Here is a 16,930-nt window from a genome sequence, read left to right on the forward strand (position 1 = left end):
CTGGGTTTAGTCCCCTACTAGGTATGGTCCAAAAACTAAAGAAAATAGCCTTTCAGAAACTAAGTAGTAGTTGAGTCATAGCTAAAAAAGTTTAAACAGTATATTCTGTAGTCTCACACCAGTGTATATGCTTTGATGCGATAAAAACAAAAAATGGAAACAAACAAAAAAACAAAAAATGGAACCATGGGGGCTTGAGAGATAGCATGGAAGTAGGGTGTTTGCCTTGCATGCAGAAGGACGGTAGTTCGCCAGGAGTAACCCCTAAGCACTGCCAGATGTGACCCAAACCTCCCTCCCAAAAAATGGAACCGTGTCTTGGTCTTCTTATTCATTCTAATTTTTCCTATAGTATACACCCACATGTATACTGCTATGTTGTCAATTAAATAGTACTTTTTTTTTTTTTTTTGGTCACACTCAGCAGTGCTTAGGTTACTCCTGGCTCTGTGCTCAGAAATCTCTCCTGGCAGTCTTGGAGGACCATATGGGATGCCGGGAATCGAAGTGGGTTGGCCTGGGTTGACCGCATGCAAGGCAGTGCCCTACTCCTGTGCTATCGTTCCAGCCCCTAGTAGTACTAATTTTTAAAAGAAATAAAGGTGTTACATATTGCAGGGGAAAAAATGTTGAGCCTATTTTTGGTATTCTTTTTCAGCGTCTTCAGGAAGAAATCACTAAACAGTCTCCAACCTTGCAAAGAAATGCTTTATACATCAAATCTGTAAGTTGTACTTTCCTTTTTAAATTGGATTTTATTTCATTGAAGGGTTTTCAGTTGATGTTATGTTACCCATCATTTTTTATTTGTTCACTTGTTTTGGTTCACACCTAGCTGTGCTCCGGCATCATTCTTGGTAGACTTGAAGGACCATCGGGGTGCTGAGGATCAATCCTAGGTCAATCATTTGCAAATCAAGTGCCAGACCTGCTGTACTCTCATTCCTGCCCCCAGTCTTTTGTATTGAACCAAGGAAGTAAAAATTTGTGTGTCATTTGACCTGAAATATGACTTATTTTCTCTCTCCAGTCTAAGATCAGCCGATTGCCTGCTTACTTGACTATCCAAATGGTTCGATTTTTTTACAAAGAGAAGGAATCTGTGAATGCTAAAGTTCTTAAGGTTAGTGGTGCACTGCAGCATAATAAAACAATAATTCTTTGAAGGCAATTCCTGATTTATATGTAAGCCTATTTTAATTTCTTTGGAAGTAAACTTTCTTTAAAACAGTGAGAGTTATTACAAGTGGTTTTAAACCCAAAGTGTGTATTGTATTGGAATTATCTATCTTTAAAAGAGTTTAAAATCATAGATATATGCCTGGCTTGATAACTCCTCTTTCCTCACCCTAAGTTACCTGATTAAGTGGAGTCTAAGGTCTTATATTTTTCAAAAGACTTCTAGATGATTCTTACGGATGCCCTCTACTCCCATAAACACTGCACTATATAGGAAACTTGCATCTCCAGAGATTATGAGCCAAGGTAGTTTTTCTTTTTTTGGTTTTTGGGACACACTTGGCAGCTCTCATGGGTTACTCCTGGCTCTATGCTTAGAAATTGCTCCTAGCAGGCTTAGGGAGCATATGGAATGCCAGAATTTGAACCACTGACCTTCTGCTTGCAAGGAAAATGCCTTACCTCCATGCTATCTCTCCGGCCCCAAGATAGTGGTTTTCTAAAGAGATAAAAAAAAATCCGGGTGCATCTCCCATTCTCGGGGTGATTTGGAAGCTCACTTTGTTTCCTTTTTTTTTTTTTTTTTTTTTGGGGGGGGCCACACCCGGTGATGCTCAGGGGTTACTCCTGGCTATTGGCTCAGAAGTCGCTCCTGGCTTGGGGGACCATATGGGACGCCGGGGGATCGAACCGCGGTCCGTCCTAGGCTAGCGCAGGCAAGGCAGGCACCTTACCTCCAGCGCCACCGCCCGGCCCCTCACTTTGTTTCTTAAACATAAATTTCTCTCTTAGTCTCTCACCTCCTCTCCACTTTCTTCTCTTTCTCTCTTCATTATTCTCTAAATAGAACTTTAAAAGTGGCGGGAAGGTTGGGAATAAGCACCAAAACAAGTTTGGGGAAAGAAAGCTGGTAGGAGCCAGTATAACATTCTGGTGGATGAAAGAAGAGATTTAATACGGGTATCCAGAGAATAATGTATTGACAGAGGAGCCAACCTTTTGGTTAAATGGATTTATTCAGCTGTAGCAGATTACATATCCTAGAACCCTGATCTTTGGAAAAGTTATATAGAACACTTACTGAGCTGAAATTGATAATACATTTCAAATATGAAGAGGTTAAATGTAATTGGTCGCCTACTGTAAAATATTAATATATATTAACTATGGTTCCAATGTGAAATCGTATTTTATTTATCAAGTCAAAAGTAACCACATTTGTAGTTTGACTCTGCTGTGAGTTTTAGGTATCCATTATTCTCACAGCAATTGGCCTAAAATTTCTATAAGTGTTCCTTTTGGGGCCAGAGCAGTGGCGCAGTGGTGAGTTGTCTGCCTTGCAAGCTGCTGACCTAGGACTGACTGCGGTTTGATCCCCTGGTGTCCCATATGGTCCCTCCAAGCCAGGAGTAACCCCTGAGCATCACCGGGTGTGGCCCCAAAACCAAAAAAAAAGTTCCTTTTATCAGATAATCTTGATTTTTTTTTTTTGGTTTTGGGTCACACCCAGTGGCACTCAGGGATTACTCTTATCTCTTCTTATCTCTGCACTTAGAAATTGTTCCTGGCAGGCTAGGGGACCATATGGGATGCTGGGATTTGAACCACCAGCTCCTGGGTTGTCCGCCTGCAACGCAAACACCCTACCACTGTGCTATCTCTCCAGCCCCCAATTTTGACAATTCTGTGGCCACTTTCACAGTTTAAAGTGTTTTAATGGAAAAACATTTAAATTTTTATAAATTTAAGAATTTTCAATTGTACTAATACTTTTTTCTTTGGTTTATGTATAGGATGTTAAGTTTCCTCTTATGTTGGATGTGTATGAACTATGTACACCAGAACTTCAAGAGAGAATGGTCTCCTTTCGATCAAAATTCAAGGATCTAGAAGATAAAAAAGTAAATCAGCAGCCAAAGACAGTACGTTTTTGTGTTGGTTTTCTACTTTAGAATGTAATTTTCTTTATGTTAAGAAATACTATGTATTTACTTACTAATAAAATGGATGAAACTTATATTAGAAAGACATATTAGTACAATATAATTAGAATAAATATTTCCCCCTCTCCCTGCCTATACCTTCTGTGCCCATGTGTTGTTGTTCCTGGCTCTGCACTCAGGAATCACTCCTGGTGGGTTTGGGGACCATATAGTGCCAGGGACCTAACTCAGGTTAGCAACATGTGAGGCAAATACCCTACCTGCTTTACTTTCTCTCCAGCCTGGTTTTTTTTTTTTTTTTTTTTTTTTGCTTGTTTGTAGGTTATTTGAAATGTTCAGAATTCCATTTTTTTTCTTACCCTGTATGTAGACAGAATAGGCAACCTCGCTAGGATCTGAAGTTAATAATTTTTTTTTTTTTGGCTTTTGGGTCACACCCGGCAGTGCCCAGGGGTCACTCCTGGCAGGCTCGGGGGACCATATGGGATGCTGGGATTCGAACCTGCATGGAAGGCAAACGCCTTTCCTCCATGCTATCTCTCTGGCCCCTGAAGTTAATAAATTTCTATCACTGCAATGACTATAGTAATAAACCTCATTCTCCTAGCTATGAATGGACGTAATTTTTTTTCCTTTGTTGTTGTATATTTTGTTTGGTTGTAGGGATCCTTTGGTCTGGTATACTCCAAGTTGTCTTTATATTTAAAGACAAAGCTGGCTTTGTTTTCACTTCCATCATAGCTTTCAAGAGCTCTGTTTTAGCTTTTGTTTTTCACATGCTGAAATGGATTGAGGGTATTCTCACTGAATATTCTTGTATTAATATTGCCTGAATTAAGTGTTTTTGCTCACTGGTCAAGACTTAGATTACTTATGAGTTGCAGCAATTTGGCTTTTTCCTATTTTTTTTAAACTTGTGTGTTTCATAGTATTTTGGTAAAATGATAGAATACCTTCCTCTTCTACCTTAGAACTTTTGTCTGTACTGCTGCATTCTCTAGTATATCTATTTTTTTGTTTTGGGGCCACACTTGGCAGTGCTCAGAGATTACTCCTGGCTCTGTGCTCGGAAATTGCTCTTGGCAGACACAGGGGACCATATGGGATGCCGGGATTCGAACCACCATTGTTGTTCCTGGGTCAGCCGCTTGCAAGGCAAATGCCCTACCGCTTTTCTATCTCTCCGGCCCTCTCTAGTTAGTATATTGTAACTTAAGTGGATTGAAGCTACCCATAGAATCAGATCTGCTATTGTACATTCCTAATTGCACAGCTGAATTAACAATTTTATCACGATTACTTTTTTTTTTTTTTGGTGGTTTTTGGGTCACACCCGGCAGTGTTCAGGGGTTATTCCTGGCTCCAGGCTCAGAAATTGCTCCTGGCAGGCACGGGGGACCATATGGGACGCGGGATTCGAACAGATGACCTCCTGCATGAAAGGCAAACGCCTTACCTCTATGCTATCTCTCCGGCCCCATTATCACGATTACTTTAGCAGTTCGTAAGGTAGACTTATTTTGCCTCAGTGTTGTTGATAATAACTATTTGTGTAATTGAACACTTATTGAGAATTGCAGATTTCCAATATTATTTAAAATTTAAAACTTGTTTTTTCAGAGTGACAAAAAAGGTAGTCCCCAGAAAGAAGTTAAGTATGAACCCTTTTCTTTTGTTGATGGTAAGTGAAATCTTTATTTCGTTTGAGTTATTGGTTCAAAATTAAAATTACTATCTTGCCAGGTATTATGCCTTAAATTTTAAGAAGTTTTTAAGAAATTTAAATTTTAAAAAAGCTTGGTGTTTTGAAGTATAATTTACATTATGAAGTGCAATAAAGTCCTTTAGTGAATAAAATTTATGAATGTTATGTAGCATTAAGCAGCTTTCATTCTGATTGGACAGCAGTATCTCACTGGCTCCTAATAGCAATGCTGATTCTGTAGTTTAAACTTCCAAAATGTTCTTATTACCTAGTTTGACAAAGTACATGTCTATTCACTTGTCTTATATAATTGGATTTGTCTAGATATTGGCTCCAATAACTGTGGCTACTATGACTTACAAGCTGTGCTGACACACCAGGGAAGGTCTAGTTCTTCAGGTCATTATGTATCATGGGTGAAAAGGAAACAAGGTAAAGGATTTTTCTGTTATTAAATCCTATTTTGTTTGTTTAGTATCAAGATTTTTTTGTGATGCCACATATCTGATATGAGAAGCATGTGATCTATCCATCCCTAACTTGTATTTACTATAAATTTTATTTATAGCACAGTTCTGAACTTTTTGGTCTTATTGTTAATCATTACCCAAAAAAGCTTTTGTTTGAGGTTGTTGATAACCTCAAGTAATACTGGAATATAAATTAAAACAAATAAGCTCAGAACTTATTTGAACTGAGAATGTTATTGTACTCATTAACATTAGGAAAAAGGATATCTCCTGCCCCCATTAATAAGAAATGCTATTATAAGCACAATGGGTACTGTATGGTGCGTGACTTACATGCAGTTGACTCAGATTTGATTCCTGGCACCCTATACAGTGCCCCTAAGCCCAGCAAGAGTGATCCCTTTGGACAGTAGTAATTAATACCTGAAAACTGCAGAGTATGACCCCCCCCCCAAAAAAAAAAGTGCTATTAATTTATATTTTTAAGTTGGCTTTGTTTAATAGTTGGATTCTCCTCTGTGCTTTCACTGTTGTTTATTAAACATTATAAACCCTTTGGAGAATTTCAAACTGATAAACAAAATTTTATAAATGTAAAAAGTCATAATATGGGACTGGAGTTATAGTATAGTGGGTAGGGCATTTGCTTTGCACAGTTTTCCTGGTTTTGATCCCCAGTATCCCTTTGGTTTCCCAAGACCTGCCAGGATTAATTCCCGAGTTTAAAGCCAGGAGTAACTGTGCTTTGTGGGATGTCCCCAGAACAAAACAAAAAATTATAAACATTCTCAAAGCCCCTGAAATAGTGTCTTTGTGGCTCTTGAGCCATACCTTAAGAACTCTTCATATGGTAATACTGGCCATGAAACTAAGTGTAATAAAAATTGTTTACATTTCCTTTAGTAAACAAGTACAGTAAGTTTTTGAAGTACAACTCTGAAAAGATTTTATGTATTAATTTCATTTCTCTCTCTTTAGATGAATGGATTAAGTTTGATGATGATAAGGTCAGCATTGTGACACCAGAGGATATCTTGCGGCTTTCTGGTGGAGGAGACTGGCATATAGCTTATGTTTTACTCTATGGGCCTCGCAGAGTTGAAATAATGGAAGAGGAAAGTGAACAGTAATCTTCACTTTAGCTATTTATGCTTAGGTGTGAAATAAATATTGTTGATCACTTCTATAACCCAGGGCTTTTAGGGAAGATATTTTAGTGGTTTTATGGGTTTCCCCTTCATGTGGGAAAAAGGAAGCTGACCACTATCAACCTGAAAAAAATTATAGAAAATGGATTCTGGATTGTGCTGCCCTGTATAAAGGCAGAAAGACATTTTTTAAAAAGCTTATGTCTTGCATTAATGCTGAATAATTGTGTTGAAATGACTCTACCATTACCTTCTGTGATAAAATTTTCTCCTTGCCCTTTTTAGCCCAGGATTCAGCAAGGCAAATGTTTATTACACACCTATTACTCTTGTTCTTGCATGGTTTAAATCACCATCCAGTAGCAGCCCATCCTTTGCCTTATCTAACACATTTGTTGTCAGGAAGGTGAAAAGGAAGTGTTGCTTTATTGTGTAACTCAGTGCTGCTGTCCACATCCCATGGAGACGGGCACAATCAAGTATTTGTCAGCTGGACTTGTGCTGGCTTTTCATGACTTTAAAATAAATTGTGATCAATAATAGTACATATGATTATACATTTATTATTGTGTTTCTGATGTACTATGGTTTTTACATTTAACTTTGCAATGGTTTTGTAGTAATCAACCTTAAAAAAATGTTGACAAGCTTTGGTTGCTTATTTTTAGAAAATGAGGATATTTAATTAAAAAAAAGGCGGGATTAACAGATTTGACCTCACATCTTTTGTCTATTAGTGTTGGAGCTTGGCTGAAGTTGAGGTATGTTTTAAATCCTACAATTCTGCAGATGGTTAGTTTTCTTTTGCTGTTAAGCATCCACTGAAAAATTGTTTCTTCTTTTCTTGATCACATATTCTGTTTAAAAAGAAACACAAAGTTGTAAAAGTAATGGAGTTTCTGAATACTGAATGCAAGTCATCAGATTTGTTCTTGACTAAGCTGTTTGCATTTACTCTGACAATACATCTTATATAAGATCGTGATATAAATGTCAAGAACTTAATTGACTTTAAAGGATGTTAGGAATACGAAGACTGAGATATCTTATGGATAGATTTTCTTACATTTTAGTATAATTAATTCCTCATCTTTAAGAGCCTTGATTGCTAGAGAAAAGACAGAATATTATCTTAAGGTCTCTGGATTTTAGTTACAGCATTTAACTTTGGGAATTATGAAATCTGTTATCTTGGCTTAGTTTAAATACTCTACAGAGCATAGAACTAGTGATTATTAAATTCTTAGAGAATAATGACCATTTTCAATACTAAGGAATGAAATATTTCAGAGCAACATGGAAGTTCTTTAAAAGCTAAATTCTTACTACTGCCTCTCACCCTTGCTTTGTGCAAGGGTGCCTGGCAGAATGGGGAAGATGAGACCTTAAGAATAGTAATAATTTCTCTATATATTATATAATGCCAGCAACTTTATGCTGGTTTTGCTTTTTAATTTGGTCTGGCTCTCAGTCTGAACAATTTGAGGATGTAAGATTATAGTAGAATTGATCAGGTGAGGTAGATTTAGAACAAATTTTATAAGCTTCATATGGAATTAGAACTTTGACATTATTATAAAAACTTCATTCAGTCCAAAAAGCATTATTCCAAAGACTTTTTAAAATTAATTAGGCTGTTTTAGAAGTCAGCCTCTCATATAAGGTCTTTGAGAGAAGGGGAGAGTGAGTAAGAAAATCTCTGACACCTGAGTGTGCCTTATATGCTGTGCAATTACAGAGGCCTTTTTGGTAATAGTGCTTTGCTTTGGACTAGCTAGTGAATTCAAGTCTACACAATAACATTTACAGTGTAATATGCAGTTAGTTGCCCTTAAGAATCAATTAGAAATAAGCAATGACCTAAACTTAGAGCCTCAGTGTTTATATGGGAATAGGAAAAGTAGGTGGACCTATATATATCTAGCTATCTCTACACAGTGGTTGATGTCAACACACACAGGGTGCTTTCATATGCTTACCACAATCCCTAGTCAGTCATCTTAAATCACTGAAGAGATTGTTTTGTAAGGTCAGAACTAGGTTTTAGACTCTACCCTGCTTCATGTAAAGTTGGGGTCAGCAAAGAGTTTTTATAATGGCTTTGCAAATAAAGTGTGGCAGCTACTAAACTCCAGCTTTCTTACAATATGGGAAGAGCCATGGACAATACCAAAATAGAAACAGGTGGTGAATGGACCATTATTTGCCAGTCCCCTACATTGAAAGCCATAAGAGAGTAGTCCTATAGAGACTTGACTAGTGAGTTAAATTTTCTAACTATGGCATATGGGAAACTGATATGGCAGTATCTCTTAGGAAAACAAAATACCCCTACATTTTGTTGGCTTTATTGTTAAAAAAAAAAACTATTGTGTGACCTTAAGGTCATATTCTGACTATTTTCTCAAACCTCTACCCCCCCCATGCAATCCCTGAGGCCATTTATTAAGAGCTAATATGCATTATTTTCTTGGAGCATCAGCCAATTGTACAACTGTTATATAAAAATGTTTATTGTTTACCAAAACCAGTGGACCTCTTATGAAATGCTGCTTGGTTAACAAAATCTTATCACAGTTTTAATAAAAAAAAGAAAGAAAGAAGAAAGAAATTAAGCTAACTATTTGTCTCATTGTCATTAGTTAGACTTTCTGCAAGGTCACTTAATCCAGACTTATTCAGTGCATTAATCAAATTCTCAGGCGTTGCATGCACCCCCTCTTGATCTTGCCAGGCAACTAGTAGCTGCTTAGCTCTCATCTTCATGTCTTCACTGTCACACTCAATCTGTCTAATTTCTGAGTCTTTCATTTCCAAGTAGGGAGCCAAAACCTTCCAATGTTCGCCCAGTTTGTTGGCAAATACCTCTATTTGTTCCCCTGTTACAGGTTTGTCTCGCCGAACATCAGGGCCTAGAAAACATAAGAAATGTAAGTTTTATGCTAAGTACAAGGACACATACACTGTAAGATTACAACTGGAAAGATATGGAGACACAGGTATTAATTCAAGATGTCAGAAGTCTCTTCATTTTCTTGGTCTTTGGGCCACACACAGCCGCACCCAGGGTTACTCCTGGCTATGCACTCAGAAATCACATCTGGCATGCTTGGGGGGGGACCATATAGGATGCCAGGAATCGAACGCAGGTCCATCCTGGGTTGGCCAAATGCAAGGGAAATAGCCTAGTGCTATGCTATCTCTTTTCATATCATTCTATGATCCTTGAGAAATGAATCAAGGTTAAGAAGTTATAAGCTCCCTTGGCTTTCCTGAAACCAGCTGCTCCACCCCTCCCCACCCACTCTGCTCTGAGGCTGTTACCTTCAAATAGAATCTTCCTTCTATATACTTCCCTGCTTTGTTGTATTAAAAATAAAGTATTTTAAGGTTTAAATCTACACTATAAGAGCTGAGGTAAATGGTAATAGTTGAAAGTAGATTGAATCAAGAATGTGCCTCTCAACAAAGAACCCCAATCTTTTCCAATTTTGAAAAGAGTCAAGATAATTTGATTCTTACTTTCATTTTCTTTCAGTAAAGCATCATTATCTTCCTCATCTTCATCCTCACCTGTTTTTATTTCTTCAGAAGGAGGCTAAAAATGAGTATGAAGAGTATGTAAGAGAATACCAACTTCTAAAATTAGATAGCTGGAGGTTCACTTGGTTTAAATAGGGTGGTCATGAGAGTCTTAAGTGGAGGGGCCAGTGATTGTAAGATACTGGGGAGATACAGGAAGACCTGAGAATTAGAAAGACCTCCCTTACTCCCACTCTGAACAGAAGGAAGTCAGTTAAAAAAAATCAAGGTAAGTTGCCCTGCAAATTCAATATAGAGTAAAATAATGGCTATGGGAAGACTGAGTCAACACTATGTTGCCACTATTTTTTGAGTTAGCTTTATAGGTTTTTGATGTGCATTACTATTTCACAGTACATTTAGAAAACTAGTGGAAAATAGAACAGAGAAGAGATTTTTTTGTTAACTATAAAAGTCTGAATTTATACATAATTTACCCAGATTTCTGTGGAAGCAGACCAAATTGCAAGTTATGTAAGAAAAGTAACTCTCAATTTATGTACTTTCTGCATTATTTACAAAATTAAATTTATAGACATTTTAAGAAACTAGTATTAATTCTTTCAAATGTGGGAAGTAGATAACTTGAATATAGTCAATTAAAAATTTGGCTTTTTTCTTAAAGGGTAATAGTAATTTTAAAGAAGCTAACAATGAAGAACTGTGAAAACATTGTTCTATGTTACTTACTGGTAATTCCTTGGCTAGCTTTATTACCATGTTTTCAAGATATTCTGGCAAACTTTTAAACTGCTGATTGGTAGGCTGGAAGAAGTGAGGACTTCTCCGTGCTAATAGCCTCAAGGCTCTCCAACCATAATTGGAATTGTTGACTGCCCTATAAAAAGAATCATTTCATCCTAATTAGAGTAATTCTCCATCTGAAATTACACTAAGTAGTCAAACACAACATTTTTCCCTTTCAAATGTAGAGAATTTACACCATGTTCTTTCTTTGGGGGTGTGGGGTTCACACCTACATAGTTCAGGTATTACTCCTGGCTCTGTTCAAAATGACTTGCGGGGATCCTGGATAATGTGGGGTTCTTGGATAATTTTTTCTTTGGGGGTCACACCTGGCTCTATGCTCAGAAGTTGATCCTGGCAGGCTTGGAGACCATATGGGATGCTGGGATTCGAACCAGGGTCCGTTCAGTATTGGCCAAGTGCAAGGAAAAACGCCTTATCATTGTGCTATCACTCCGGCCCCTACAGCATGTTCTTATCTAGAACACACTTTTGTTGTTAAAGGTCACAGTGATGTGGGATAGTACCAGAGATAGAATGTGTAGCCTCATTCATGCATACACCTCTATTTTTGATCCTTCAAAGCAGCACTATTTTCATTCTGATCCAATTCTGCAAAGTAGCTCTTGGTTTGCAGTTCACTGATTAACAGCAAACACATTTTATTTTACTTCATTTTTTGCTTTTGGGCCACACCCTGCGTGTGATGCTCAGGGGTTACTACTGACTATGTGCTCTAAAATCACTCCTGGCTTGGAGGATCAGATGGGACGCAATGAATTGAACCAAGGTCCATCCTGGATTGGCCATGTGCAAGGCAAATGCCCCATCGCTGTGCTATTGCTCCAGCCCCAACAGGAAACACATTTTAAAAGTTGACCAAGTTAGTCTGTATAGTATTGATTATATTGTGCCTTATGTGCAGGAATCAACTATTTAAAATGTCATAGTAGGTTCACAGTATTCAAGAAGTTGAAATACTGGCAGTATTACCTGTAGATATGAATTTCAGAATATCTTACAAATTCAAACACAACTTTTCATCATCTTAATGTAACTACTATTTGCTTTGTTACGTAAGTATCACATCTTAAAATTCACTTGGTACTCAATACCAATTCATTCAATGAATAAAAATGCCTCCAAAAGGGTGTGGGGTGTATGGGATTAGAGCAGATCCAGCTCCAAAAGTAAAAGGGAAACATCCAAAAGTTTCTAAGAAGAATATATGAACTTATAAAAATTGTAAATATAACTGGGAATAGGTGAGCTTCAGAATTCAAATACAGAAATCTGTTCAACTTGAGTTCCTGCAAACTGTTATGTAAATTCCCCAAAGTGAAGCACATCTTAAGTGAAATGTTCTGGCACCAGTTGCTTGATCAGTGGGGATGGTCACTGATAAAAGGATGTGCAATAATGTGAACTTGGGACAACTAGCGACTCCCTAATGTCAGTTGCTATAATGTTAGTTCAAGAAACTTTACTTACTTATATTCATTTTCAACCATATTTTCAGGATCTGCTTGTTCAATGGCTTCTTCAAAAAATTCCTCCAATGTTGGCATGTATTCCCTAAGAATTACAAGCCAGTTTCAATTGTGTGCTCTTAATAAGTTCTCAAAATTGCAATACATGATTAAAATGTTACTCAGTGAATTATCTTATTTAAGAATCAAGTATTGTAAAGAGGTGAATAACTCAAAAGTAAAAGCCTTAAGGGTGGTGGCAGTGCAACTGGTATTATATCTTTTTTTTTTTTTTTTTGGTTTTTGGGCCACACCCGGCGGTGCTCAGGGGCTACTCCTGGCTGTCTGCTCAGAAATAGCTCCTGGCAGGCACAGGGGACCATATGGGACACCGGGATTCGAACCAACCACCTTTGGTCCTGGATCGGCTGCTTGCAAGGCAAACGCCGCTGTGCTATCCCTCTGGCCCATATCTTGTTTATATACCGTATTTGCTGGGATATAAGATGACCCCCTAATTTTGCAGTTAAAACATAGATAGGCCTATATTCGCTGTATCAGACAACGTTCCTGTGCTGCAACTGTATGTACCACAGTTAGCCAATCACAACAAGCAAAGGTTCAAAGGTTATACTGTCATAGACTTCCTCTCTGACTCTGGCCAATCCGAGCAGGCTTTTGACAGTGTAGATTCTGGTCAGAACATTGTCTAATTTGCATGCATCAAAAGCCTACTTGGATTGGCTGAGTCAGAGAGGCGGTCCGAGCAGCCTGGCAGTGATTGGTGTAGGATCGAATTGAAAAATTCGTTTTGTGACAATATTCAGACAATTTTCGTTTAGCGGCATATTGAAACATTTTTCGGGATATACTCGGCGTATATAAGACGACCCCCAATTTTCAGTTGACATTTTTTTGTTTCAAAAGTCGTCACCCCCGATTTTCGGTCGACGTTTTTTTTGTTTCAAAAGTCGTCTTATACGCCGGAAAATACAGTATATATAAATGTAGGGCAACATATGATCTTATGAGTGTTATGGTCACAGCTGCAGGGATTTGTTTAGTATTTGAATTTTACCAGCAAGCCAGACTTTTTCATATCATACACACATTTATGGATGTTTTCCTTCACCAAAAGTTATAACCAGATAATACTGAGATTTCACTTTAGTTTTAGATTGTAATAATTGGCTTTTAATTGCACCTTAAGTTTGTTTTAAGAAATTTAAAATATCAGGCCCAGAGAGATAGCACAGCGGCGTTTGCGATCCAGGACCAAAGGTGGTTGGTTCAAATCCCGGTGTCCCATATGGTCCCCCGTGCCTGCCACGAGCTATTTCTGAGCAGACAGCCAGGAGTGACCCCTGAGCACTGCCAGGTGTGGCCCAAAAAAAAAAAAAAAATTTTTTTTTAAATATCGATAGTCAGCAAATCAGTAAGATCCAAGGGTCACACAAGGTATCTTTAACAAAACCTAGAAATGTAGGCTCTCTGATGAAAAACCAACATTTTAGAAACTTAATTACAAAATTATATAGCCTACATGTGGTAAATTCCACAGGCCTGAAAATGTATCTTGTGCATTTGTCTATTTACCTGCATGTCATACTTGCAGTCCTGCATGCGATTATGGGGTGTTTTTTGTTTTTTCACTTAAAAGGAGCTGTAGGCTCCTTTTCACTAGACGCTTTATCCTAAAATTCCAATTATACTCACAAATATTTGAGACCATTTTTTAGTTTTAAGTTATATATTGCTAGCGATCAGGATTGATCTTACAAATACATTTGCTGTATATGTTTTCAGACTTACAAACCATATAGTTGAGAATAACCATGTTTCCTTTAAAATGTTTTCCTCTCTCCAAAATCACTTTTCAGAAATTATATTTGTCATTAAACAAAATGATTCTATTTTATACACATATCTTCTTTAATTTTTCAAGCCTTTTTTTTGGGGGGGGGGGGTCACACCCAGCTGTGTTCATAAAGCTTCTGGCAGGCTTGGGTGACCATGTAGGATGCTGGGAATTGAACAGGAGTCCGTCCAGGGTTGGCCATGTGCAAGGCAAATGCCCTATTGCTGTGCTATTGCTCTGGCCCTTCAAACTTTTTATTAATGGAATCCTGTTTTTAACTTTCTGTATTTCTGATTTTGCCACAGTAAACCTATGTTGGTAATCCTAAATTTTAGCACACAGTATATAAAAATCCATTATATCGACATGCCACAACTTAACCATATTCTTGGATAAGAGCTTCTTATCCCATATTTCCTATAACATTGCTAAAAAAAAAAAACAAAAAAAAAACCTGTGCCTATACCAATATCCTTGTGCAGATATATTAAAATGTCTACAGATACTAGCCTTCGATCTTCCACAACTCACAAAAATGAATATGAAATTGTTATAACCCAATACATATATATGTATATACACACACAACTAATAGAAAGTTCACAAAACTCTCGGATGTACTTGTAGAACAATTGAGAAAAGCAATTCTTTATGTGAACATTTTAAATTTACCTTGTTTCTGATTTACAGGCTTCCATATTATCAGGACATAGATTCCAAAGCCTTGTTAACTCCTCACTACAGAATAAACATAAGAATATTCATATTTTTACAAATGTGTTTTTATGATTTATATCTATTATGTCTTAAAGTTAGATAGAAAAACAATAGACAGTGGTTAATTTCAGTGCTATTAGATATGTATTTTATTTTATTTTTTTTTTTGGTTTTTGGGCCACACCCAGTAACGCTCAGGGGTTACTCCTGGCTATGCGCTCAGAAGTTGCTCCTGGCTTGGGGGACCATATGGGACACCGGGGGATCGAACCGCGGTCCGTCCAAGGCTAGCGCAGGCAAGGCGGGCACCTTACCTTTAGCGCCACCGCCCGGCCCCAAGATATGTATTTTATTTTAAATTTTAATTTATAGAATTATAAATTATAATTATAAAATGATCTTATCATTTTAACTAAAAATACTCAATTTAAAGGTGAACTGTAAAGTCACTGGGATTCAAGGATTGTGGTACCCTCTCATAACTTCCAATAGTTGAATGAGTTTAAACAACTGACTTTCTGTAACCAGATAAATGGCATAGCCAACGACCATGGGTTTTAAAAGGAAACAAAAAGTCAGTTGCATGAATCTACAAGCCTTGGTGACAGGGTGTGATTTACTTTGATCATTATTGTATATGTCAAACACATTTACTAGAACACCACAAAAACTGGTGAATTCTCACAGTAACATCTTCATATGAATGTAACTGCTAACATTCTAATGGAGAAAAGTTAACCTACTTTCCCATCAGAATCTTTTTGTTCGGTCCTCTCCCTAGAAAGTCTTCTGGTGCTGTTCTCTTCCGTACTACTCTCGTTGGCTTGGTATCTGATGTTCTGTGATGAATAAAACATACTAAACGTTAAATAGACATCAGCAGAGATGGAAAAGCATTCAGTGTAAAATTAGTTCTTTCAGGGAAGTGGTGATAGTTACGCCTGCAATGCTGGGGGGAGGGGAGAGGCATTATAGGCGGTGCCAGGGAAACAATTCAGCCACTAACAAGGCAAGCAAGTGCCTGACCATTTATGTTGCCTCGCCCTATTTGTTCACTATTGTTAACACTGATTTCCTCCTAAACTTTGTTAGAAAACTTAAGTTAGCATTTTTACTATGTAATGAATACTTCATATTTGTTTTTTTGTTTATTTTGGGCCACACCCTGTGATGTTTCAGGGATTACTGCTGGCTATGCACTCAGAAATCGTTCCTGGCTTGAGGGAACCATACAGGACACAGATCGAACCTCGTTCCATCCTAGGTCAGCTGCGTGCAAGGCAAATGCCCTACCCGCTGCACCACCACTCCAGCCCCAATATTTCATATTCTACCATCAGTAGAAGAAAAGATGTTAACACCAGAAGAAATGACAAAAAATGGGTGTATTTTCTCAGCAATAGAAATATATATCAAGAAACTTACATATGTGAGAGGGCAGATAACAGGTTGAGCACATGCTATACAGGTGTAGTTTAATCTCTAGTACTGCATGGTACCCCCAAGAATTTCCAGGAGTAACTCCTCAGTTCAGTGCTGATAGTAGACCAAAACACTACTTGGGTGTGGCCCCAAAGCCAATGCACATCTCCCATCATAAAGAAAAACGACTGGGTGCGCTAGCCTAGGACAGACCCTGGCGTCCCATATGGTCTCCCAAGCCAAGAGCAATTTCTGAGGACATGGCCAGGAGTAACCCCTGAGCGTCACCGAGTTTGGCCAAAAAACCAAAAGAAAAAAAAGATTGGATTATTAGAGTTCAAGTTACGTAAAACACAAATGCACATCTGTATTTCAGTAAAATGTCGAATTACAATTTGAGGTTGTTAAAACTGCTTGAGACAATTTACCTTTCTTTCACAAAACTAGGGCAGCCTTCATTTTTCCATGAGTTCCAGTTTTCTTCAGTATTTAATATATGCTAGAAAAAATAGAAATTACATTAGCATAAGGAAAGGTTCTTAAACCTATTTGGTGATAAAGAGGCTACGAAAATATAAAACACATACCTCTACCATCTTTGAAAATCTTTCTCCATCGGGTGGATTTTCAGATAGTAGCTGTGATTAGAAAGAATATACTAAGCTTTCAACAACTTTCTGCATCATAGAA

At 37.6% G+C, this 16,930-nt stretch overlaps 2 protein-coding genes across 2 annotated transcripts in view; one reads left to right on the top strand and one right to left on the bottom strand.

Moving 5' to 3' along the window:
- Nucleotides 1-6,990, top strand: part of USP14 (ubiquitin specific peptidase 14) — a 38,922-nt gene extending 31,932 nt beyond the window's left edge. The window contains exons 11-16 of the mRNA XM_049770079.1: nt 659-724; nt 1,031-1,123; nt 2,973-3,101; nt 4,743-4,803; nt 5,152-5,259; nt 6,276-6,990. Of these exons, the coding sequence (XP_049626036.1) occupies nt 659-724; nt 1,031-1,123; nt 2,973-3,101; nt 4,743-4,803; nt 5,152-5,259; nt 6,276-6,427 (609 nt within the window). The 3' untranslated portion in view covers nt 6,428-6,990. The remainder of the gene's footprint in view (nt 1-658; nt 725-1,030; nt 1,124-2,972; nt 3,102-4,742; nt 4,804-5,151; nt 5,260-6,275) is intronic.
- A 1,952-nt stretch (nt 6,991-8,942) lies between these two features.
- The window catches only part of THOC1 (THO complex subunit 1), a 33,676-nt gene continuing 25,688 nt past the window's right edge, over nt 8,943-16,930 (bottom strand). Inside the window, exons 14-21 of the mRNA XM_049770051.1 lie at nt 16,828-16,878; nt 16,669-16,739; nt 15,562-15,657; nt 14,774-14,839; nt 12,266-12,349; nt 10,718-10,865; nt 9,968-10,043; nt 8,943-9,357 (exon numbers count right to left, since the gene is read on the bottom strand). Of these exons, the coding sequence (XP_049626008.1) occupies nt 9,062-9,357; nt 9,968-10,043; nt 10,718-10,865; nt 12,266-12,349; nt 14,774-14,839; nt 15,562-15,657; nt 16,669-16,739; nt 16,828-16,878 (888 nt within the window). The 3' untranslated portion in view covers nt 8,943-9,061. The remainder of the gene's footprint in view (nt 9,358-9,967; nt 10,044-10,717; nt 10,866-12,265; nt 12,350-14,773; nt 14,840-15,561; nt 15,658-16,668; nt 16,740-16,827; nt 16,879-16,930) is intronic.

The sequence above is a fragment of the Suncus etruscus genome, chromosome 3 (assembly GCF_024139225.1).
Source record: "Suncus etruscus isolate mSunEtr1 chromosome 3, mSunEtr1.pri.cur, whole genome shotgun sequence".
NCBI classification, from domain to species: Eukaryota; Metazoa; Chordata; class Mammalia; order Eulipotyphla; family Soricidae; genus Suncus; species Suncus etruscus.